Raw genomic sequence first — 23,305 nt, 5'->3', positions numbered from 1 at the left:
TGTGGGCAAGGCACCAATACTTCACACCCTTCCTCATGAGTGCAGGGATCTGCCTGTGCAAAGCAGCTTTAAAGATTGGAGCTTCAGTGCTTAGTTTACAGGCTATATTAATGAATTTTAACATAGTTTTAAAGTATTGAAAACACAAACCAGTATTTCTAATAGCAAGTTGCATAGTTTATTGTGCAGGGTAGTCAGGCTAGTACCTAGGGATTATGATTCAAGAATGCACAGAAAACTTTATTTTGTAAATGTATTAGGGGAGGGATGACGTGGGAATCTAGCTGTATTTGGCACTGCCCTACACAACTTAAAATAAACCTGTGGCTAGCAGCCCCTGCTCACTGCAGCTCAGCTATATTTGCACTTCGTGCTGGGACCCCCCAACGGCCTCGCCTCTGGGCAGCGGCCGGGGCGGGGTTCGAACCCCAGCGGGGCCCCGCGCGCGCTGCGTGGCATGCTGGGAGTTGTAGTCTCCCCGCCGCGCTGCATGCCGGGACGTGGCCTCTAGGCTCGGCTGAGGCTGAGGCTGGGCTCGAGCGGCTCCATTTTGTCCCCGCTGGAGGACGCCCAGGCCGCGCGGGGGCGGATCCCCGCCCTGCCCCTGCCTAAGACGCCGGGGTGGGGCCCGAGCGGGAGGCGGTGCCGTAGCTGAGCCCCGCCCCGGCCGCAGCCCGGCTTCCCCCCTCTGCCTGCCGCGGGGCGAGCGTCTCTCCGGGGGCGAGGCCCCGTCCCCCCGCGGCAGCGGCTCCATGGTGCCTGCAGCAACAGGCAGGACGCGGAGGAGGCGCCCCCCGGGGGTCCCGCCCGCCCAAGCTCCGGGCGCCCCGCGGCCGCCGGCCTGACAGGCCCCAGCGCGGGGCGCGGCGCGGCGCGGCGGCGGGAGGATGGCGAACCAGCTGGTGATCCTCAACGTGTACGACATGGTGAGTGCGGGCCGGCCGGCCAGTGGCGCCCCCAGCCCCGGGATCCCGCTGCTCGTGTCCCCGGGACTCGGCTCCCAGCGAGCGCAGCGGGGCTGGAGCAGCGCCGCTCGGCGGTCGGGTCGCCGCGTTAGCCCGGCCGGGCGGAGGGTGCGTCCCCGCTAGCAGGGCGCTGGGGCCTCGCTGGTGTGTTGGGGGCTTAACTGTGCGGGGAAGGAGGGGCTCGCCGGGGCATCAACAGGTGGGAGAGTCGGGCGGAGGGCGATAGGCTTCGCTGTCGGCTGAATGCAGGAGCCTTAGGAGAGAGGACACCATCTGTTAGCAGTAACAAGGACGACTTGTGGTCATATCTGACGTAAAACTTTGCCCTTCTAGTGATGTAGCGAAGAACATAGTATTAATTTGGGATTTAGACTTACCAAACTTACCAAAAGAACAAACGAGGGGAAATGATTAAAATGAAGGGGGGGGACAAAAATGATCAAAGACGGAAATTGAAAAGTAGGAACGACTTCAGAGCAAAGCAAACAAATCTGTACTCTATAATTATGTGGCTTTGAAACCTGATGAAATGTTGAGTCTCTGAGTCTAGTTCTGGATAGGGTGAGAGAGAACTTTTGACTAAACCTCAGACGAGCTCGACATAATGAGGGACAGTGGAAGCTTTCTGAAGGCTTGTCCATACTACCACGCGGGGTCGATCTAAGATATGCAGCTTCAGCTACGTGAATAGTGTAGCTTAAGTTGACATACTTAGATCTACTTACCGTGGTGTCTTCACTGCAGTAAGTCGACCACTGAGCGCTCTCCCGTCAACTCCGCTTGTGCTCTTTGTTCTGGTGGAGTACTGGAGTCGACAGGAGAGCGCTCAGTGGTCGATTTTATCACATCTATACGTGATCCTTGGATTGATCGCTGCCTGTCGATCCAGCGGGTAGTGTAGATAAACCCTTAGAGTGAAAGCTGAGCTTTCAGTTAGTTGAAAGCTTGCATCAAGTTTAAATTCCTTTATATGGGGCTCTAACCAGGAGAAAACCGCAGTTTTGTTGCTGCTGATCCACAGAAAGTAGTCTTGATATTTGGGAAAACAACGAACATCTGAACTAACAACAGCATCTGAAGAATTGTTTTTTTACCCACGAAAGCTTATGCCCAAATAAATCTGTTAGTCTTAAGGTGTCTCACTGTTTTTTGTGGATACAGACTAACACGACTACCCCTCTGATACTTGATATTTATTTGTGGGAGCTCTTAGTACGCTGGATGTTCTTGTTTTGTTTTACCCAGGAGAGTAAGCCTGTCTTTCTCAAATAAAGATTGGCCTGGTAAAGAGTCAGTTGCCACATCTTCTGAGGTATGCATTTGGGATCATTGGACTAGATAAGGCTTAATGTTCTAACTTTTAGGGTGACTTAAACCTCTGAAGCTGTCTGACTTTGGTTCGTCCTTTTGCCCTGCATCTCTTTTGATTTCTTTATTTAGAGCAGGGGTAGGCAACCTATGGCATGTGTGCCGAAGGTGGCACGCAAGCTGATTTTCAGTGGCACTCACAGTGCTTGGGTCCTGGCCACTGGTCCGGGGGGCTCTGCATTTTATTTAATTTTAAATGAAGCTGCTTAAACATTTTAAAAACCTTACTTATTTTACATACAACAATAGTTTAGTTATATATTATAGACTTATAGAAAGAGACCTTCTAAGAACGTTAAAATGTATTACTGTCACGCGAAACCTTAAATCAGAGTGAATGAATGAAGACTTGGCACACCACTTCTGAAAGGTTGCCGACCCCTGATTTAGAGAGAGGATGATTATTCTGTGAGGTTTCTTCTCTCTTAAAACGGATGCTGAATTGGTGAGCAGTTGGTTCTGGTTCTTGTAGACTCACCAGTTCTGAATTTCCTGGATTATTTGTACCAAAATTTAGTATTATTTTTAAATTCTTTTGTATATTTCCTTATTTTTCTTAGACTGCATGATGATGGAGCTACTGTACTTCACTAAGTAGCTATTCATTAAAAGTTTAACAAAGTACTAAGAGAATAAATTCACCTGCAAAGCTGTCTTTTCTAACTTAGGGGCAGTAAGTTGTTTCTTTACTCTACTGTTTTTGAAAGCTAAATCGAGCATTCCTTTTCAATCTGCCATAATACGCAAGATGACTTTTTTTTTTTTGCTATTTTTGAAGGATCAGAAGTGCATAATACTCTTTCAGTATCATACCCATTTATTTCTTTAGACCAGGAGTTCCCAAACTGTTTCATGGTGTGACCATAACTTAAGAGAGCATGATTTATGAACCACTTCCATCCCCTTTGCAGCCCCATGGAGACAACTCTCCCCTTCCTTTTGGAATTCTGTAATTTCCATTTGACATCTACAGCAATTGCTAAATTGCTTAATGTTTTACTGGAAGGTACTCAAATGCTGTGGAATCAAGTGGTATAAGAACCAGGAGACGTGGATAAATAATTGAGAAAACAAAGTGTGTTTTATCTGGATTTAAGGCAGTTTTCAGCTAGACATGAGAACCAGCACCAGCCAGCTTGCCACAGACCACAGCTTGAGAATCTCTGCATTATCCTGTAATCTTTTATAGTGGAATAGCAGGCGTGGTTAAATAAAACTAGCTAGAAAATATATTTTGGATAGGCTTTTCCCTAACACTAACTGCTGTATTGGTTTAAAGTGCACTTGTGGTTGGTTTGTTTGCTCTATGGATGAACGGTCCTGTGACGGGGTGGGGACTCATCACCTGGTGCCTCCTGCTGGTGACTCTGGGAATTAGCTCTGTCCAGTGGAGCACCCCCTCCTGGTGGTGTCCCATCTGTCCTCTCGCCCTCTGTTGGCGTCTCTGGACCCACGTTGCTCCCTGCTCGGCGGCGTCCTCTTTGAGGCCACTGCCCTCCCGTAGTGCCCCTCAGTCCATCCGCACCCCCTTCCGGGGGTTGGTGATCAGCAGTCCTGCACCCCAGCCACCATGTCCAACCACACCCTTTGAGTCCAATCCCTCTTGTCAGGGATCTGGCATAGTATAATGACCGCTCCCTACGGCCAATGGCTGGGTGTACTGCAAGGGGGAAAGGGGAGGACCCAGGCCCGCCCTCTACTCTGGGTCCCGGCCCAGGGACCCTCTGGCAGAAGCCTCGCTGTCCTCCTTCTCTCCCCTCATCTGTTTGCTTCCCTGGGGCGCTTACTGACACCACTTTATGTCCTAGCCCAGGGTGGTATAACTATTGTCCCAAGCATATACTTGTTACAGCTGTCTCCATCAGCAGCACTTCAGTACCACAGCCAGAGGTTAGAAGTCTATTACAGGAGAGGGTAGGTGAGATTCTGTGGCCTGCGATGTGCAGGAGGTCAGAGTAGATGATCATGATGGTCCCTTCTGACCTTAGAATCTGAGTTTTCCTTCATTCATGGGGTGAGTTCTTCAGACTGCTGCTGTTCATCCCTCACAGTTCATTTCTATAATTAGGCACTGTCAGTTATCTGGTCAGAGCTTGGTTTCTCCTGTGGTTCCTGGCATAAAGCCCCTCATTCGTTTGTCACAAGTTGGTATTCCCATAGCATCGTTTGGGGGTGGGGGAGGCTGGATGTCTGCCTCCCTCCTCAGTTTCTTCTCCAAGTGGGATGAGGCACATGCACTTCATCAGTTATCCCATTTTCCTAATTCTCCTTTATACACTTGTTCCCCTCCTAGCTACCACAGAACCTTTTGGCCCAATATTCCTTTCCTTGATAAAGGGACATCACACGGAAAATTACTTTCCTGCTATTTTTAAGCTAGTCTGATGTAAATTGGGAAATGTTGCACTCTTACAGGTGCATACACATTCACTAAAACATTCATGAAAAATACAGAATATTCTCAAACCAGTGCTAGCCCAATATACCTTAGCATATTTAAGTATTTCAGTGACCAGTGTTCTCCATTGTGCAATACAGAATAGCAAACAATATTGTGGGTCCATTAATGGAATAAGTATCCAATCCTTAGGCCTAGTTGACTTTTACTGTAATCTTGTATTAGCATTTGCTGTGCAGGATGGACTGTTTGACTGGTACTTGCTGAATTAATTCTTGGACTATTACCAAAAGACACTGATACACAGAGGGGCAAATATACCTTTTAAAATTAGATACTTCCTTGATTTAGCAGGTTGCAAGATACTATATCATAATATTTACCCATCCTTTGGATTAACTTTTGTTCTCCCCCACCCCCCCGGTCCACTTCAATTCCAACATGATCTTAGTAGTTAACTCAAATCACTAGAGCTAGGCTTTGGAACATGTTTTCTGAAAGCTTGTAATTCCGGCTTTCAAATAGTATCAAGCATTAATCTCCAATTCTAGTGCTGCTAAATTCCATGTCAGTGAAGTGGAGGAAAAAGCAAGATAATTGGAATGACAGGTAATTTTTAGGTCTGAATGTCAAACTTGCTGAGCCTAGGAACTTTTTATTGGACAAATACAAATGTTTTTTCCATGTACTGGTCCTGACCCAGTGATCAAAGAGAACTTTATCCCTGCCTAGATAAAACCAAAGGCAGTGTAGCTTTTGTATGTGAGTGGAAACTGATTTTTGAAGTAATTTAGGTAGAGCACAATAAATAAGTGCTGAGCTCACATCTGTGCTTTTAAAAAAACCTCCCTCCTCTTCTTCAAGTAGTGTCTCTGTAGGTGCTCCACCTTGTGCCTTTGATCGGATATTTTTGGTAGTGCCTGTTCAGCATGCTCATGTCCTGTATATCCTTATTCCCCTTATCGAGGCTAAATAGGGCTGCGTGGACGAATCACCCTCAGTTCATACTTAGCAGCCTTCAGTCAGAGATGGAGTTTAATGTGTGCCTGTGTGCTCTTTATATGAATAATTAGTTCTTTATTTGTAGTAGGTTTAGTACCTTTTATAGTTATTGGAATGGTTGTCCCTGTTTCTTTTTAGGAAAAGAATTCTCTCTCGTGTTTTTTTTCCCCCATGTGTGTGTGTCTCCAAACAAATTTTTCTTCTGTCTAAGATGCTGGGCTCCCTGGAGTTTAAAAGATGCCTCTCTTGTTGAGACTACATCCCTGTCAGTGACAGGCATTCCTAGTGTAAATGTTGTTTGGGAAATCTTTCTGTAATGGGGCAGATTCACCACACCAGCGCACCTTCACTAGGGGTGTCTCACCCACTGTTACTCTCTTGGTCTCCACCGTCCTCACAGTCGGACCCACATCACTCCCGAACCGCAGCATCCTTTTCTGGGCACTGCCCTCCGGCTGTGCCTGCTCTGCTGGCTCTTCCTCCCCCCTCTCCCCTCCCCCGCCCCAGTGGACCGGCAGCTTCTGGTTCTATCCCTTGCCTTAGTGGCTCACTGCAGTCCTCGGTCTAGCCCCTTCCTCCAAGGGCAAACTGCAGTCTGGTTTAGCCACTCTCATCACTGGTGAGCTTTATTTATTTGGGGGGCGGGGGAGGGCGGAAGAAGTGTCCAGGCCTGCCTGCTATTCTGGGCCCTGACCCAGGGACCCTCTAGTGGCAGCCACTTACTGCCCTCCTCCAACTCTCCTCTACTGCTTACTTCCCTGTAGCTCTAGCACCTTCTCTACCCCTTTGTGTCAGAGTTCTAGTCTGGCAGTCATCAGCCTAGAGCTCTCCCAGCCTCCGCTGACCCTGCCCAGCACTGCTCTGTCTTAGGTGCTTCTCTAAGAGCCAGTTTTACTTCCTTTGCCCTCCAGGGAGAGACTCAGCTCCTCTCTGCCCTGCAGCCGCCTTATAGGGCCCAGCCTGGCCCTGATTGGTGACTTTCAAGCCTCCACTTGATTTGGCTTCCAATAAGCCCTTCCAGGATTGGCTGGGGCTCTGCGCAGCCTCTCTGGCTTGCTCTAAACCCCTTCCACACCAGAGTGGGGAAGCTGCCCCACTGCACTCTCCTGTCCCCAGCAAGTGCAAGATCTGCACTTCTCTTAAGGGAAGACCCTGTAAGGACAGTGAAATAAAGAACAGGCTCTTAATGAGGGAGCAAGCCTTAAGACCAACTTCTGACCTGGGTACAGAGACCCTTCTCTTCTGTCAGTTCCCCGTCAACATCATGGTTACCAAGACGTTCACCGGTGAAGAAAGCATTGAGGTCCTGGTCTCCGATGCTCTCCATGAGAGGGGTACAGATAACCATGCCAGTGGTACCGAGGTTCCCACTCAAAGATTGAGGATGATAAGAGGAGCAGAACAGAAAGTTCCTCCTCAAAGAAGATTCAGTCACTGGAGACTTCCAGCCACAAGCAGTGTGCTAGTGAGGCTCCACATAGTTGAAGTCTTAGACTGCTTCATGGTACCCAAAGTGAGTCCCAGACCTCAGAAGTAAAGAGTTTGGTACCAAACACAACTATTACCAAGGGAACAGCTTCAATGGAATCCACAATCCCCCTAGCTACCGCTGCCAGTGCCTCGGACAGTGATATCAAGAACATCATCGGTGCCTGTACCAACTTCTGTTGTGTTCCTGGCACCACAGGAGTTTTGGTATCCAAAAGACCTGATGGTACTGAATGAGCCTGAGTCTCCCCTCCTTGCAACCTCTGGATACCTCTTGGTACTGACATCTGCTGGGTCAGTGACTGCTCATGTTTTTGCAAGACTTACCTCTTCCCCAATTTCTACTATCCACAAGGAGGGGTTGTACAATAGGTGGAGGAGCATTCAGACTCAGAACTTTCCATTCAAGGCTCTCCAGTTTATTCCAGGAGATGTTGTTTCACAGTGCACAAAGAAGAAAGGCAAGGGTCTGGTATTCTGCTTGTCAACGCTTGGGATAACCAACATTGGATATTCCGCACCATGCCTCATGGTCCTCCTCATTGGCCTTACTAGGATTAATGGGCAATGTACCACCAGTAATTTTGAGGGGCCCCTATTCAGTCCCAGAAGGGACACATTTCTCTGGTACCATCCATCTCTCCCCTCCATTCTGAGTCAACAGAGTTGACCTTTGAAGAGCAAGAGGCAAGAAGATTTACCCCCACCCCCCCTTACACATATACCTTTATCCTCACCTGACAAGGCAGTAATGCCGCCACCACCACAATCAGTAGCTGATGACTTTCAGTAATTACAGGACTTGATGATTGCTGACATTCTGCAGATTCCCCTAGAGGAAGTCTAGGAATCCCATCAAAAGCTCCTGGACATATTGCACGTTTCTGTTTCTGAGTGGAGCCCTTCAGAATGGAGCCAATTAATGAAGCCCTCCTTGAGCCATCTGGCAAACTCCGGTGACAGCCCCACCCTACATGCAAACGGACCAATAAACAATACTACATCCCAGTCAGGCATTCTAAATTTTTGTTTTCTCATCCAGCACCAAATTCTCTTCATGTGGATGCAGTCAATGAAAGGGGCAAAGAACATTCTCAATATATGGGGTGGCTTTTTGAGTTCCAGAAATATCTGGACCTTTCTGGTTGTAAAAGCTACTCTTCAGCAATATTAAAGTTCAGGATAGCTAATTGCCAGGTGCTGATGTCAAAATAAGACTACCTGAATTATGAGAAGTTTAATGGTTTTATTGACCTTGTGCAACAGGAACACTAAGAACAGTTTAGCACCATAAGTGAAGGTCAATTCCTAGTAATGAGATGATCTTCCTGGCTTCAGTTGTCAGGTGTTCCATGTGGAGTACAATTGATCATGGAAGATTTACCTTTTGAGGGCCACAAGCTTTTTGCAGATGACTTTCTTCATACTGTAAGCATGGGCAGACTCACCTGGTGGCGCCTCCTGCTGGTTGTCCTTGGGAATTAGCATCCAGCCTCTGGAGCACCCTCTTCAAGCCAGTGTCTCACCACCACTGCTGGCCCCCATGTCCCTTCCAGGACCCTGGTGCCCCTTTAACTGGGTGCTGCCCCCTGGCAGTACCCCCACAGTTCTGGGTCTCTATCTCCCCGAGGAACCCCTACCCACTATTCCCCCTTTGCCTTAGTCTTGGCTACTGCCCAGTCTCCATCTAGCTCCTGTTCACTGGGGCAGACTGCAGTATAAGCCACTCACCACAGGAAAGGGGTTCAGACCTGCTGCCTCTGCCTACCCATGGGGCTGCCCCATTGTAACCCTGCACCTATTTGGCCTATAATCAGGCCTGCAGCCTGGGGCTTTCCAGGCCGGAGCTCCCAGCTCTTCCCAATCTAGGTATCTTGCTTAGGTCCCTGCAGCCAGGCCCTTTTCCCTCTCCAAGCAGAGGGAAACTTAGTGGGCTTCTGGCTCACAGCCTCTTATAGGGGCCAACTGGGCCTGATTGGGGCATGGCCCCAGCTGAGCCTACTTTCCCCCATCAACCCAGGCTTCTTGCCCCAGCCACAGCCCTCTCCTGGGTTGTTTGAAGCCCCACAAGGCAGGAGTGGGTAAGCACCCCGCTACATACCCTAGAGTTTTTTAGGGTAACACATAGATCTTTAGAGAAAATGTATCAGGTCAGAGTGCAAAGATCACATCCTGCTCAATTTCCTGCCTTCTGTAGACTGCTGGAACCACTGGCTCAGAGAGGGAGATTTTATTTTATTAAAAAAAAAAAAAATAGTCTGCAGCTACCTCAACTGTGTCATCCCAGCCATCAACATCATCCACATGCCAATTCTGATACTCAGAGTCCACCCAATAACCAGTTTCTCAGCTGCATGACGCTACCCCTTTGTCCACAATTTGAGCACCACCTCTCTCTATTCCATTGAGCATAGGAGGCTATAACATTGGACAAATGAGTATTGGAAGCTATTATCAGGTTGTATTATCCAGTTTCCCTCCATCCTGCCCCTCCCCCATTTCCCCATCCCTCTTCAGAGACCCCCTCACAATCATTTGCTGATGCAAGAGATCTCATTGCTCTTAAGTCTAGGAACCACAGAACCCTTCTGCTTCATCACAAAGGAAAAGGGCTCTATTCAGCACACTTTCTGATACCCAAGATAAACAAAAGGTTGGAGGCCAATTGAACAAGCATGTCAGACATCTAAACTTCAGGAAGGTATCCCTAGCAGCTGAAATGATTATATACTTGATCACAATCAAGCAGGTCCTATCCTTTAGCCCAGTGGTCCCCAATGCGGTGCCCGTGGGTGCCATGGCACCCGCCAGGGCATTTATATGCACCTGCCTAGTGGCCAGCAGGGGAGAGAAGCTGTGGTCCCGTGCCTGCCGGGGACAGAGAACTCCGGGGCTGCAGGCGCCGGCATTCTCTGTCCCTGGCAGGCGCGGGGCTGCGTCTTCTCTCCGGCTTCTCTGGGGCTGCAGGCACCAGTGTTCTGTATCCCCAACAGGCGCGGGGCTGCGGCTTAAGCCGGAGAGAAGCCGCGGCCCTGTGCCTGCCAGGGACAGAACTCCGGGGCTGCTTGGGGCGGCAAAAAGCCAGGAGCTGGCCCTGGCCCGAGCCCTGCCACTGGAGAGCCAGAGCATCATGCCCTGGAGCCAAGCCTGGGCTGCGGCAGCAAGAGGAGCTCCTGGAGTGTGTGAGGAGCCGGGTAGGGAGGGAAGCAGGGCCCGGGAGGGAGGAGGGGTCCTGCTGCTGCTCCGAGTCTCCCCAGAGCGGCGTGGCGTTTGCTTGCCTGAGTGGGCTGTGCAGGGCGCTACTGGGTTGGGCAGGGGGCATGGATCCCGGCTCGCGCCCTGATGGGGCGAGTGGCTGGGCAGCCCGAGCTGCCAGGGAGCTGCCCTCTTCTGCCCCTAGACCCAGCCCGCCACGCACCTCCCCTGCCTCAGCCCCACGCTGCTTGCCCCGGGCCCCCACAGCGCCAGGGGTGGGGAGAGGCAGAGCCCGGTTCTGAGCGGGGCACTGATTGGGGTGAGGGGGGGGGGAGAGAGCCCAGGGCTGGGGTGGGGGGGGCAGGCAAAAAATTTTTTACTCAGGGTGCCAAAAAATCTAGAGCCGGCCCTGCCCCGGCAGGCGCAGGGCCCGCCTAGTGCCCAGCAGGGGGGAGAAGCTGGGGCCCCGCCCCTGCTGGGGACAGAACTCTGGGGCTGCGGGCGCCGGTGTTCTCTGTCCTTGCGGCGTCTCTCCAGCTTCTCTCTTCTCTCTCTGGATTCATATATTTAATGTACAAATACAAAATAAGCCTTGAAAAATTGTTGGCGCCCGCCACGCTCTTCTGAAAACATGAATGTGCTACTGGCCACAAAAAGGTTGGGGACCACTGCTTTAGCCTGTCTTCTGCACCAAGGGTGTTCTCAACTCATAACAATTGTAGATGCGTACCTGTGTCATCTAGGAATGAGTCTGTTCTACCTTGACGATTGGCTCCGCAAAGGTTGGTCTCATCAGGAGGTGTGGTTAGCAGGTCAAACCACAACTTCAGTATTTCTCAGTGTAGATCTACAAATCTCAAGAAATCAGTCTTGACCCCCTACACTGCAAATACTCCTCATAGGAGTGTTTCTTGGTTCAATAACGGGCAGAGCTTAGCTCAATCCTCAAGTTCCAGCAAGGACATGTCTTCAATTGCTGGGACACGTGGGGGGAGGGATAGCTCAGTGGTTTGAGCATTGGCCTGGTAAACCCAGGGTTGTGAGTTCAATCCTTGAGGGGGCCACTTAAGGATCTGAGGCAAAAATCAGTACTTGGTCCTGCTAGTGTGTGAGCAGTCAGGGTTCTAGATCCTTGGTCCCTTCCTATTCTAGGAGATTGGTTTATTAGGATTTAGAGTCTGTGTGGTCTGTGTGTGTGCAGGTATGTGTGTGTGTGTGTTCACATAAAAAAGTGTGTGTCACAAGTTGGGTGTGTCAGGTGTGTCTGGTGGAAAAATCCTTCTAAGGTTTGTGCAAGAGTTCTATTCAACCAGAATCCCACTATAGTCATGTTAACATCAGATGCTTCCCACTGATGAGGAGTCTCATCGTGGTCCATGCACACAGTCAAGCATTTTTCTTGCAATTGTCAAATTTGAGCCATCCATCTAATGGAGTTAAGACAAGGTCTTCACATTTTCCTTCTCAACTTTCTCTTACTGTAAAAACTTTCTGTTCAAGCATTGACAGACAGCACAATTTGCATGCATTCTATCAGCCATCAGGGCAGAGTGTGGTGTGTTGTTTGTTTTTGTGTGTGTGGTGTTTTTTTTTGTGTGTTTGTGTGTGTCTGGTTTGTTTCAGCTTTGGCATTTAGAGCACCAAAGCAGATAGTCATCAACCACTTAACTTCCATCTTATACAACAAACCAGATGACATTAGATCTAAACAAACAGTTCTATTAACATCTCTCTAAGTCTACTCAAAAAGTTGGGAGTTCCTAAACTCTCTCTTAATAAGTCTCTTTCTTTGGGGCTTCAGAATTGAGTCTAGTAGAATTCAATCGCAGAAATTCCAGTCTCTCAATTCTGTTCTGAGATCCTCATTACATGTGCATAAAAGAGACTCATTCCATCCATCAACTCCTCCTCCTAAATCTTCCTAAAAATCCAAATCACCAACAAAATAATGCCAAACCATTTGTATTCAATTTTAAGACATCAAGTAGTTCCAAGACACAAATCAAACTATTTCATCAAATCTGCTGACTTCAATCTTTGACTGTCTCAGAATGCAGGTTGACAGATGTCAGATGTCCAGTCTTCTGCTGTCATCAAACTACAAGCATGTTTGCTCAGAAGCCTCAAGACAAGAAAAGGTCTTGAATAGAGAAAGAACAAAATGTTCAGCAGAAGAATCAGATGTTTAATACACTTACCGACTTTCACTTAAAACAATAGAAGGAGTCTCACTTATGGTTTCTCTGATTGAACAATGATCTCTACATCAGATCATTTATAAGATTGATATTCAAGATGTTTGGATTTTTGTTTTCTCCTTGGTTAGGTTAAAACTTTTTGAGTTCCTTCAAAATTCATTTATAGCTTCAATCTCACTCTCATCTCAATTCATCATTTCTCTCAGAGTGCTTTTCAGAATCAGGTTCATTGATCTTTTCTGCAGAGCCCCACCCCCCATTAAGAGAGCTTTCACCCATGATCATCCAATCACCTGAAGAAAGAAACTGCCACCACTCTCCCACCTACATGAAACAGCCTTCTGCTGAAAAAAGGGTGACTCAAAATGGGATCTTGGGAAAGGGTTGGGGAGAGAGGATGGGGGTTCCAGACTTCCCAGGAGATGACATCCAGATTTTCATGATTTCATTTCATGTCATTTTCTCTCTTTTACCTATTTTTTTTTCTTTTTTCTTTTAAAACTTTTTTAAGTTTTTCTTTTCTAAAGCTTTAAATTCTAAGGATATTTCTGCTTTCCAGATAGCAGATGTTAAGAGAGCATTAGCCTTTTCTATTCAGAAAGAGCTATAGTGTGTGTGTGATCTGTGTGAATGTGTGTGTGTCAGTAAGCAACATGAGATAAGTTCTGTGGTATTCTTTTTTCTCCCCTTCTGTGACTCCTTTTTTTCCCACCTCCCCCAAGCACCAAGCCTGATGCTACTTGAAAGGAAGCTCCAAGGTTAAAGGAGAGGTGAGAGGTCTGTGTCTCTGTTGTGTCCTTCTTGTTCTTCTGTGTCCTCATCTGTCTATCCTCCTCTTTGGTTCTCTTTGGTTTTTTTTTTCTCAGAAAAAGTTTTGTGGAAGGGAAGTAGGCATAGGCTAGGGGGCATAAGGAAGCCTATGGAAGGATATGGGCACATGTGTGCTGCTGCTGCAGGCAAAATGGCAATATCAAAATCAAAAATCTCAATGTAAGCCAGTGGATGCACTCCTGCAGGGCTGCTGCTGCAAAACTCCCTTAGTTAAAAAAAAAAAAAAAGAAAAAAAAAAATAAAAAGAAAAAAACAAAAAAGGCCCAAAAGTATAAGACTAAAAACATATAGTATCTGTTAATACAGGGGAATCTGCACCACTACAAATTTTTGTCCTCCTTCCCATTTCTTCAGATTTGCTTGGAAAAAAAATTGCTCTGATGGGAAAGCAAAGGACCATGGTGGTCATGTGACCCTTCCCCCCAGCAGTATGCAGCAGCAGCAGCAGTCAGGGGGTCAGGGGGGGGGGGGGGGGGGGGAGCTGACTGGGGAAGACCCTGGCTGTGGGCTGTTAGCTGCTGGGCTGCCTGGCCTGGCTGCTGGGCCCTTCCCTCCTCCCCTCCTCCCTGGCTCCTCCCCTGTGGCCCACCCCCCCCCCCCCCCTCCTCCCTCAACTGCAGGAAATTCTGCAAACTCTTCCCCCTGCTTCCTGCACTCATCACTCCTCACTCCTCAGAGGGAGGTCCTCTCCAGCAGCCCCTCCCCCCCATGCCCCCCCCCAAGCATCTCCTCCTCCTCTCCTCATCCTCCTCTCCCCCCTCCCTCCCCTCCCCCCTCCCCCTCCCTCCCCTGATGCACCACCCCACCCACACCACCACCACCCCTGGATCCTCCCCCCATCCCCCCCGCTCCCCACCACTGCATCACCTCCCACTCCACACCCCCACACCCACCACACACACCCACACAGCACACCACCACCCCACTGAGCCATATCCTCCCCCCCCCCCCCCCCCCCACCCCCCCCCCCCCCCCCCACCACCCCCACCCCCCCGCACCCCAGCCCCCTCTCCTCCTCCCCCCCCCCCCCCCCCCCCCAGCCACCACCCACCCCCCCCGCCCCCCCCCCATTATTTTTTGCACCCCCCCCCCCCAACCCCCTGTCCATCCAGTTCCCCCCCCCCCCCACCCCGATCCCCCCTGAGCCCACCCACACCTGCACACCCTGGCATGGAGGGGCAGGGTCCTGGGGTGTCTGGGGCAGTCATAGTCCTTGCCCTGTGTCAGGGTTGGGTGCAGCCTCACCGCCATGTCCTGGGGGGAGCAGCCAGAGGCCTGTGTTCCCCAATGCCATGCTCGAGCCTCCATTTATTATTTGACAAAAAAAAGAATTTTAAAAAATTTTGCACAGTTTTTCTAAATTTTTTAAACAGAATGCCTCAGGAAATAATCTTAACCTTTTCTGCAATTGTAATGAAAAAAAAGTAAAGTTTTTTTTTTGTTTTTGTTGTTTTTTGTGTGTGTCATTTCTCTCTCTCTCTCTGCCAGTTTAGAGAATAAAAAAATTTACAGTTCTAGTATTGATGGAAACTTTTTAGAAAGTAGCTACAGAAATGTAACTATAGCATTGTTTTGTGATGTAATGTCTATAATTTTTCCCTTATCCCAATGGCAACTTCAACTAATGTGCATCTAGTAAAAGTATTCTTTAATAGAGCTGTTGGTACAAAAATATTGACTTTTAACCCCTGCTAAGTTGATGTAAATCAGCTTAGGTGTTTTAGAATACAATATTCCTTTTTTACAACAATTATATTTTTACTGTGACCAAATACACTTCACTGAATGTGAAAATGAATCAGGCTCATAATGGAGGTGAGGAATTGTATTGGATTGTTTTGGGATTTTAGAACTTACAAGGACACTCTGACCAGTCTTTGTCCATTTTTCACCCCATATTTTAGGTACTTTGAAAGGATTGTATACAAATTATTTAACACAGGCTGCCAACAGCTTTACAGTATTTTGCAATCCCCCACATCTCATTTACTCTTCTTTGTGGGAGTTGAAAGGAATCTTGTTCAGGCAGAAAATGTGACCCTGCTTTCAATGGCAGGTACAGATAAGTAGTAATTATACATAATTACTATTTCTGGGGAAAACTAATTCTCTTACTGGAAGTATATAATGGAAATATAAGAATTTCAGTAAGACTGGAGGTAGAGTAATTGAATTACCAATGTGCTTTGTGCAGTTTTTGTAAAACTGCTCACAATTGTGCAATTAGGATTGCTCAATAATTGTTGTTCAAAACACTCCACCTATAGTACCTTAAACTTTATAAATACGTTAAGTCTGCACAATTGAATAGGATGTCTGTCAGGCATCTAGGATGCGGCCGTAACGAGGTCATACTGCCTACCTGTTTTGCAGAGGGTGGTGTTGAAGCCTTGCAATCTGATCCTATTTTTGTCTGCTGCTGTCTTGTACTAGAATATGGATGAAAGTCGTTCTGTGTGATGGTTTTCGTTATGTCTGCAATTTAAACCACAGTCTACAGTTGCATCGCAAAAAATAACTGTAAAGTCACCCTCTTGAACGCTAGAGCTGCTTGTTTGATCATGTCGGTTTTATTTTGCTACGGTTTTTCATTAGTTTTTATTCCTGTTACCCATGTAGAGTCCGGCTATGAGAGAATGAGATGAATTCTGTTTTGGCCTGGACATTACCAGAAATGTTAACTGAACTGAGTTTGCAAAATCTTCTTTTGCTATTGATACTTGGACCTGCTTGACTCAGATCTCATAGCAAATTTTACAGGGTTGACCATTTTAAAAAAAAATTACTTGTGCACAAATATGGTTGCTTACTGCTGTGGCTTTTGGGGAGTGCAACATTTCAGCTTACTTGTGGCCAGAAGTGCTGTTTATGTTAATTTTATCTTGCCCTGAGCCCAAAAAAAGTGCAGATATCACTATAAATAACAATTGAGACCAGTTTGTCTTGACTGTAGAAACCAGCACAATCCTACTTCTGCTTTTCCTTAACAAGAAATTGAAAATCATGACCATGCTAATACATGCCAATTTGTATAAAAACTTTACCTGCTTCTAGCACATTCCATCTGAGAGGTTTAATCTATGTGCAACACAGTGGCAAGAGAAACAATTTAGATCTTGAGATTTTGATTGCTCACAAATGTCATTTTTTAGAGTAGAACTTAATGGAATTAGTCAATCCATGGCTGTGAATTTTAATAGTGTGTTCTGTAGTTGACTTTCCAAAGAATGATTACATAGTTTCACTGAACATTCAGCTCTTGTGCTTTGGTATTCAGGACAGATAATTCAGATCAATTTTGTGCCCAAATATAAATTATTTGTACTGGAAACTCATTTGAACTTTTTTCTTTTTTAGTATTGGATGAACGAATACACTTCCTCCCTTGGAATTGGAGTATTCCATTCAGGAATAGAGGTATATGGCAGAGGTATGTACATTCAGGAAACTTTAAATTTACTCTTCGTTCTAGATAAACACTTTATCTATACCCCAAACCATCTTTCATGTATGCCACCAATGGGGCAGAAGTATTGTCTGGTTCCCATAGCTTGTTTCATATTTTTGTTCTCTCCCTGCAACAAACCTTGAACACCAGTCGTCTGGCTATCCATTCACATGCTTCCATGTAGCTGTGCAACTGTTAAAAATAAGCATATCTGAGCAAACTAGTTATAGTGGCATTTAATTTGGGTTTAGAGCTCTTAATTGTGATTAATGTTAATACAGTCCTATCATGTATTTCCTTCCTGAATAAGATGATAATTCTTCAGTGTAATAGGCCATGAATAGACTAGGCCAATAGATTGTATTTTTAAAAGTGTTAACTAATATGGTTTTTTAAACAGGACTCTCATCTCTTGTAGACAAAGCACTTCTTTAAAAATGTCATCTGATCATGGTTAACCATAAGATAAGGATCAGAGGGGTAGCCATGTTAGTCTGGATCTGTAAAAGCAGCAAAGAATCCTATGGCACGTTATAGACTAACAGACGTTTTGGAGCATGAGCTTTCGTGGGTGAATACCCACTTCGTCAGATGCAACTTGCATTCACCCACGAAAGCTCATGCTCCAAAACGTCTGTTAGTCTATAACGTGCCATAGGATTCTTTGCTGCTTTTATAAGATAAGGGTGTGGTGTGAGTTTGGGGGAGAGGAGGGGAGCATGAGGTAAAGAGCGTAATGTAAAGTCTCTTGTGTTGTGTGTACTGTATAGCATTTTCTTTATTCTGCAGAGACAGAAGGAAGTTTTCTTGTGAAAGATAATGGAGTTTCACTTAGTGTGCTATGTGATCTATTCCTTTTAACTCTGGTGTTTATGCCAACAGATGTGAAACACAGACTTTAGATCTGTGTACTTTAAATTTCCTTTTCTTTAAACTAGAAGAAAAGAAAGATAATGTAGTAATATTAAAGTAAAGAATTTAAATCCATAAATCAAGAGATTCATACACCAGCCTTGGTACAGTAATGCTAACTGTAATCTGAGCTACACATCTGATTTATTTATTTATTTATTTTATTTGTGCGGGCTGTATTAAATTTGCTGAATTCTCTTTCAGAATTTGCTTATGGTGGTCATCCTTATCCTTTTTCTGGAATATTTGAAATTTCCCCGGGAAATGCTGCTGAACTAGGAGAAACATTTAAATTTAAGTAAGGAAGGTATTTTATTTTAGTAAAAAGTGTGAAGACTAAAACTTTGCTTTATTGCATTAATTCCTGAACTTTTGTCACAGTCTAATCTGATCACCCAGGACAGATAGAATTTCTCTGCAAGCGGGTCATGAAAGGATGTTGGGGGGGGGGAGTTGCGAGGCATTGAAAATGTTGTTGTTACACTCTTAAGCAAAGAATCTCGTACTTGTGCACCCCTATTGTTCAAAATTAAGTATTCTTTCATCCTCTCAAAATACCCATTGTATAAACTTATTGTTGTTAAATATTGTACTTATGTAGTAAATATAAGATGGCAACACCTTATTCAAAGGAAAAGGATTTCATGACAACTGTCGTTGTAGTTTCTTCATCACTCACTTTTAAATCAAGTTTGAATGCTTTTCTAAAAGATACGCTCTGACTTATTTTGGGGAAGCTATATGGCCTGTGTTAACAGGAGGTCAGATGAGATGATCAGTGGTCCTTTCTGGCCTTGGAATCTGAAACATTGAGAGGCTTCCTACCTCTCATCTCTATTCCCACAGTACTGTTAATGTTTCCTTGACACTACCTCCAGCAGCTGGCTCTCATCTACTGCTCACCTGCTATGTGCTAGCTGCCTTTTAAAAGATCTGGGAAACAGAAATTGTCTCCTCTCCAAAAAAAAAAAAAGAGCCGATTCTCAAAGATTATAATGAGAGGACTTCTGTTGGAGAAGGGGAGACCTTCTGTATGGAGGACGTTAAGAGTGGGGCATGGGAGGGAGAAAGTAAAAGGGAATAGAAAGGTAACCACACACAACTTAGGTGTACTACCACATCACCCACAGAGCAGTGGGAGAATAGTAGTTTGTCTTGTGTGTTAAGTTTGGAAGCATTGTCACCCTATTATCTCTTCTTGTTTTTAGAGAAGCTGTAGTTCTAGGCAGTACTGACTTCATGGAAGATGACATAGAAAAAATTGTAGAAGAGCTTGGAAAAGAATTTAAAGGAAATGCCTATCACTTAATGCACAAAAACTGTAATCATTTTTCTTCAGCTTTATCAGAGGTAAACAAATATGGGCTTTATACCTTTCTGCAAAACTGCTTTCTGAATGGTTGGACAGCATCAGTATTTTCTTCCTGTCATGTAGATTGTGCATGCCTTTGTTTGCCATTTTATTTTTCTAACGTTTTTAGGTAAATATCTCCCTTATTTCAGGCATAATGATTATGCTTATGTCCAAAATCCAAGACTTTAGTGCCAACAGAGCTCAGTAAATTAACTTTATTTGAATGCTACCAATGTTCTTCTCTCATTATGAAAACAAGACCCAGTCACTGCCCCCAAAGAAACTACATTCCCAAGTCAGATACAACTTTAGATAATGTTTTCACCCCTCATGGGTGTTGGTATAAGTTTGAAATGGCTTAGGAGTCTTGAGGTCATTGCTGAAAATAGGATGGATGACTCTTAAGTGAATTGCGACAGCAAATCCTCAAACATGCAACTGTTACGTTTGAAAATACATCAAGCTTATCAGAAATGTGGTGATGTGTGTTTCATATTAGAAATGAAATAAAATATTTGAAGTTCCACAAAATCACCTTAAATCTAATGCTGTCGCCTCAGCCGCTTATAGGTCAGAAAATCCACTTTTATCCTCTATGAACCAGATCCTCCCCTCACCCTAAACAGGTGCTATGTGAGTATAAATCCACTTACTTCAGTGGAGATGCTCCTGATTTTCACTGAACAGAGATAAAGGATCAGAGTTAACAGAGTTAACCATGAGGTAAGGTTCATGGAATCTTACCTCAGAATTACTTGTTTCAATCCCTTAGTTTTCTGTGCTACGTCCTACTGAGGCTTGCATTTCAATGCTTAATTATTTTACTGCTGATCAAAGCACCCCAAAAAGAGGAATAGTTTCCTATATAAACCCTCATGGAATTTATTACTTTTTTAAAAAGGAAACTTAATAAAATCTACAGTAAAAGTGTTCCAGTTACAAAATGCAACTGGGAAGTGTCAAATGTCAGTTATGAGTGTACATGCAGTCTTAACTATGTCTGCTTGTGCATGTATGGAGTACAATCCTGGCCTCCGTGAAGTCAATAGGTGTTTTGCCATTGACTTCAGTGGGACAAGGATTTCATCCATAGTCTTCAATTACATGATCACAAAATTTGTGCTGTACAGTTAATAAGACAGAGGTATGTAATGAAAAGCAGGACTAATTAATTAAGACTAATGCTGTTCAGTTATAATGATGAAAATCAAGGTAGAACTCCTGATAGCAATTAACTTATTCCAAATTTGCACTGGAGTAAGTGAAACCAAAATTGGACAGTGTGGTGTCACTGAGACAGCGCTCCTCCCATTATATAGTGAGGATAAAAATTTAGTATAGTTAACTTTATATTAAAAATGCTTATTTTTACTGAACCTTCATAAGGAAAATAACATCTGACAGTGTGGTGTGCAGCTCTTGTCTTCTGTTTGATAAACTTAAACATTGCACATATGAATAATTTACTGGGCAGTATTTAGCTTATTCACTGAATGAGACAATGGTCCTGTATGATCATGTCACTGAAAACCATCATAATGAATATATGCAGCTGGGCAGAGTTAAGGTTAAGTATACAAATATAGCTTTGATGTTTTCTGTCTCTTGAGAGCTTTCTTTTGTGACTTTCATTGGTGGCTTTAATTTCTTTTAGTTTTATAGAAAAATCTATATGAACAGTATGCTTTTTCTTAATCTTCTGCCTTACTTCTGAGGAATTCTCTACAGATATAAAACTTACACTAAACTCTGATATCATTCCCGTGCTTTTTGTATGAGATTTCTGAAAAGGCTGGGTATTTTTGCCAGATTAGACAGACTAATGCTTCTCATTTAAGAGCTGACTTTTGAAGTGACATGGGCGTCTACAGCATCCACAGGAATGTTCTTCTTGATCTTCCTACCAAGACCACTTTCTTCGGAGGGTGGTGGGTGGGTGTGTGTGAGACTGACTCATTGACGTTTTTGATATAAGCCTTTAGGATGCCGTAGTTGGGACTTGGAGTTCATTTTTCTATACAGCGATCTGTCTACTTTAGTCTGTTAGTGATCTAACTATAAGGCAAACACTAATCCCCTCTTTCTTTTTAGATTCTATGTGGGAAAGAGATTCCACGTTGGGTGAATCGCCTCGCCTATTTCAGCTCTTGTATACCATTTCTCCAGAGCTGCCTACCGAAGGAATGGCTTACTCCTGCAGCCCTTCAATCTAGTGTCAGCCAGGAACTACAGGATGAGCTGGAGGAAGCAGAGGATGCTGCAGCAGCTTCCCTGTCAAACTCTGCATCGGGATCTAGAACTGGGCGCCACACCAAACTATAAATCTCTCTCCAAAGTAATAAATAGTTCTAAACACTTCAGTTTAATATCTCCAGCAATTGGCTTCATTACTCAAAATTAGAGAGCTGACTTTTGAACAATTCTTTTGTATGAAAAATGGCTCTCTCCACCCCCAAGACCAGTTATTTCAGCTCAGGATTATAAATGTAGTGAAAAGAATCACTGGGCGAAAGGGAAAGATATTTGTGTGAAGCCACTCTTTTCACTTTCACCTGTTCTGTGAACTTGGATTTATATAACAGATCTTGTATAAAACAGAACTGAAGTTATTTGTTTACAGTATTGTGTACTGCTGTTTACAAGTCCTGTAGGACTCCTGCCACCATGAAAGAAGAGAAACTCTGAGCTCAGTTTATTCCTTGTGTAACTCAAAAGGGCAGTGGAGTCACACCAGTGATAAATTTTGCCCAGTGTCTTCATGAATTAGGCAGGTAAACTTCCTCCACTTCTGACAGTTGCCAGAGATCTATAGAGCAGAAATGGCTAAGTACTGTATATGTGAACAGGGTACTGTACACTTAGAGTGGTTGATATAAGAGGGTAGATTCTAGGATGTGGGGAGATTGGTTTAGTGTGTAACAAACTGTTACTAGAAGTATGACCTCCACATTAACTAAAGTGTGGAGTTTTGCACATATGAGGGGAGAGTTTATATGTAATTACAATCGGCATTGTGTTTACACATCTGATCCATAGCATCATATTTCAATCATACAGTAATTACATTTCTTATTTTTAAAAGTTGTCCCATATTCCTCCTCATTTTAAATTCTGCTAGGGTAGAGATGTAGAATCATTTTGAGTACCACCAGTTCAAACTGTCACACATCGGTTCACACTGGTTTATTTAATTTAAAATGTGGAACAATAGGATTAAGAACATTAGTATTTGAATTGGTTTGTATGCTTCATGTAACATTGGGCAGTGTAATACATAGCATGCGGATGGGATGGGAATGGCCATACTTCCCCTACTCATGATTGCTTCATTTCAGTTCTGTAACCATTCTTAACTCATGAAAACAAAATATGAATTATTCCCTGCTAGATTCTCATATGTCCATACACAAGTGATAGGGAGAAGTTGATTTTATTCATTAGCTCCATCTGTGGCATTAACTTTCTGGTCATATGCATAGAAGATAAGAAACTTGAAGATTACATACACCTACATATATACACACAGCGGAGCTCCACTAATCTGCATGTGTTATTACTCACGTCTCAAATTGGCAGATTTAATACTTAATTATTTTAGAAAATGACAGACTCTTGCTGGTAGCTCATGGATTATAATTAAAGCTAAATTATAATTAGTGATCGGAATACATTATGGAATGCCTTATTCTTTTTATTCACTTACTGCATCTTGAAAGTTAATTAGAAACTTGCAGTGGTTTCCCCCAGTCATTAGTATAAATCAGTGAGGTTCTACATTGTATATAGAAATACAGTAGCAAAAGATGGGAGTGAGACTTGGTTTTTTATTAGATTTTGCTGCCTTAAGGAACTTTCAGCGAACAGCAAAAAAAAACCCCCAAAACTGAACACCATTTATAAACGGATTGCTTCACACCGAGATCTGCATTACTAAACAACTTTTATGGTTCTTCCTCCCCTCCCCCAGGCGTCACTAGATTTGCTAAATGTAACTGTTATGTTAGAGTAAGGACTTGTTTCAATAAGCTAAACGAAAATGCTGACTTGGTTTTTGTTAATAGCTGAACCTGCAGGTGCGGGGACGGAACCATACTTTTAGGTTACAAATATAAACCTTAGGCAAGTAGTACCACTTAACCTTTCAAA

General features: G+C 44.7%; 1 protein-coding gene across 1 annotated transcript; it reads left to right on the top strand.

Moving 5' to 3' along the window:
• Nucleotides 1-534: 534 nt before the first annotated feature.
• Nucleotides 535-23,033, top strand: DESI2 (desumoylating isopeptidase 2). The gene is made up of 5 exons (XM_039531984.1): nt 535-926; nt 16,803-16,875; nt 18,010-18,103; nt 19,014-19,155; nt 21,251-23,033. The coding sequence occupies exons 1-5, from the start codon at nt 888-890 to the stop codon at nt 21,479-21,481; spliced, it is 579 nt and encodes a 192-aa protein (XP_039387918.1). The 5' UTR covers nt 535-887; the 3' UTR covers nt 21,482-23,033.
• Nucleotides 23,034-23,305: the final 272 nt, after the last annotated feature.

The sequence above is a fragment of the Mauremys reevesii genome, linkage group 3 (genome assembly GCF_016161935.1).
Source record: "Mauremys reevesii isolate NIE-2019 linkage group 3, ASM1616193v1, whole genome shotgun sequence".
Taxonomy (NCBI): domain Eukaryota; kingdom Metazoa; phylum Chordata; order Testudines; family Geoemydidae; genus Mauremys; species Mauremys reevesii.
The sequence above is the reverse complement of the archived record's forward strand: the minus strand, read 5'-3'. Positions and strand labels throughout refer to the sequence as shown.

Coding starts and splice junctions, on each gene's coding strand:
- DESI2 (XM_039531984.1), top strand. CDS start 888: ATGGCGAACCAGCTGGTGATCCTCAACGTGTACGACATG. Junction 16,876..18,009: donor AATAGAGGTATATGGCAGAG/GTATGTACATTC, acceptor ATTCTCTTTCAG/AATTTGCTTATGGTGGTCAT. Junction 18,104..19,013: donor GGAGAAACATTTAAATTTAA/GTAAGGAAGGTA, acceptor TCTTGTTTTTAG/AGAAGCTGTAGTTCTAGGCA.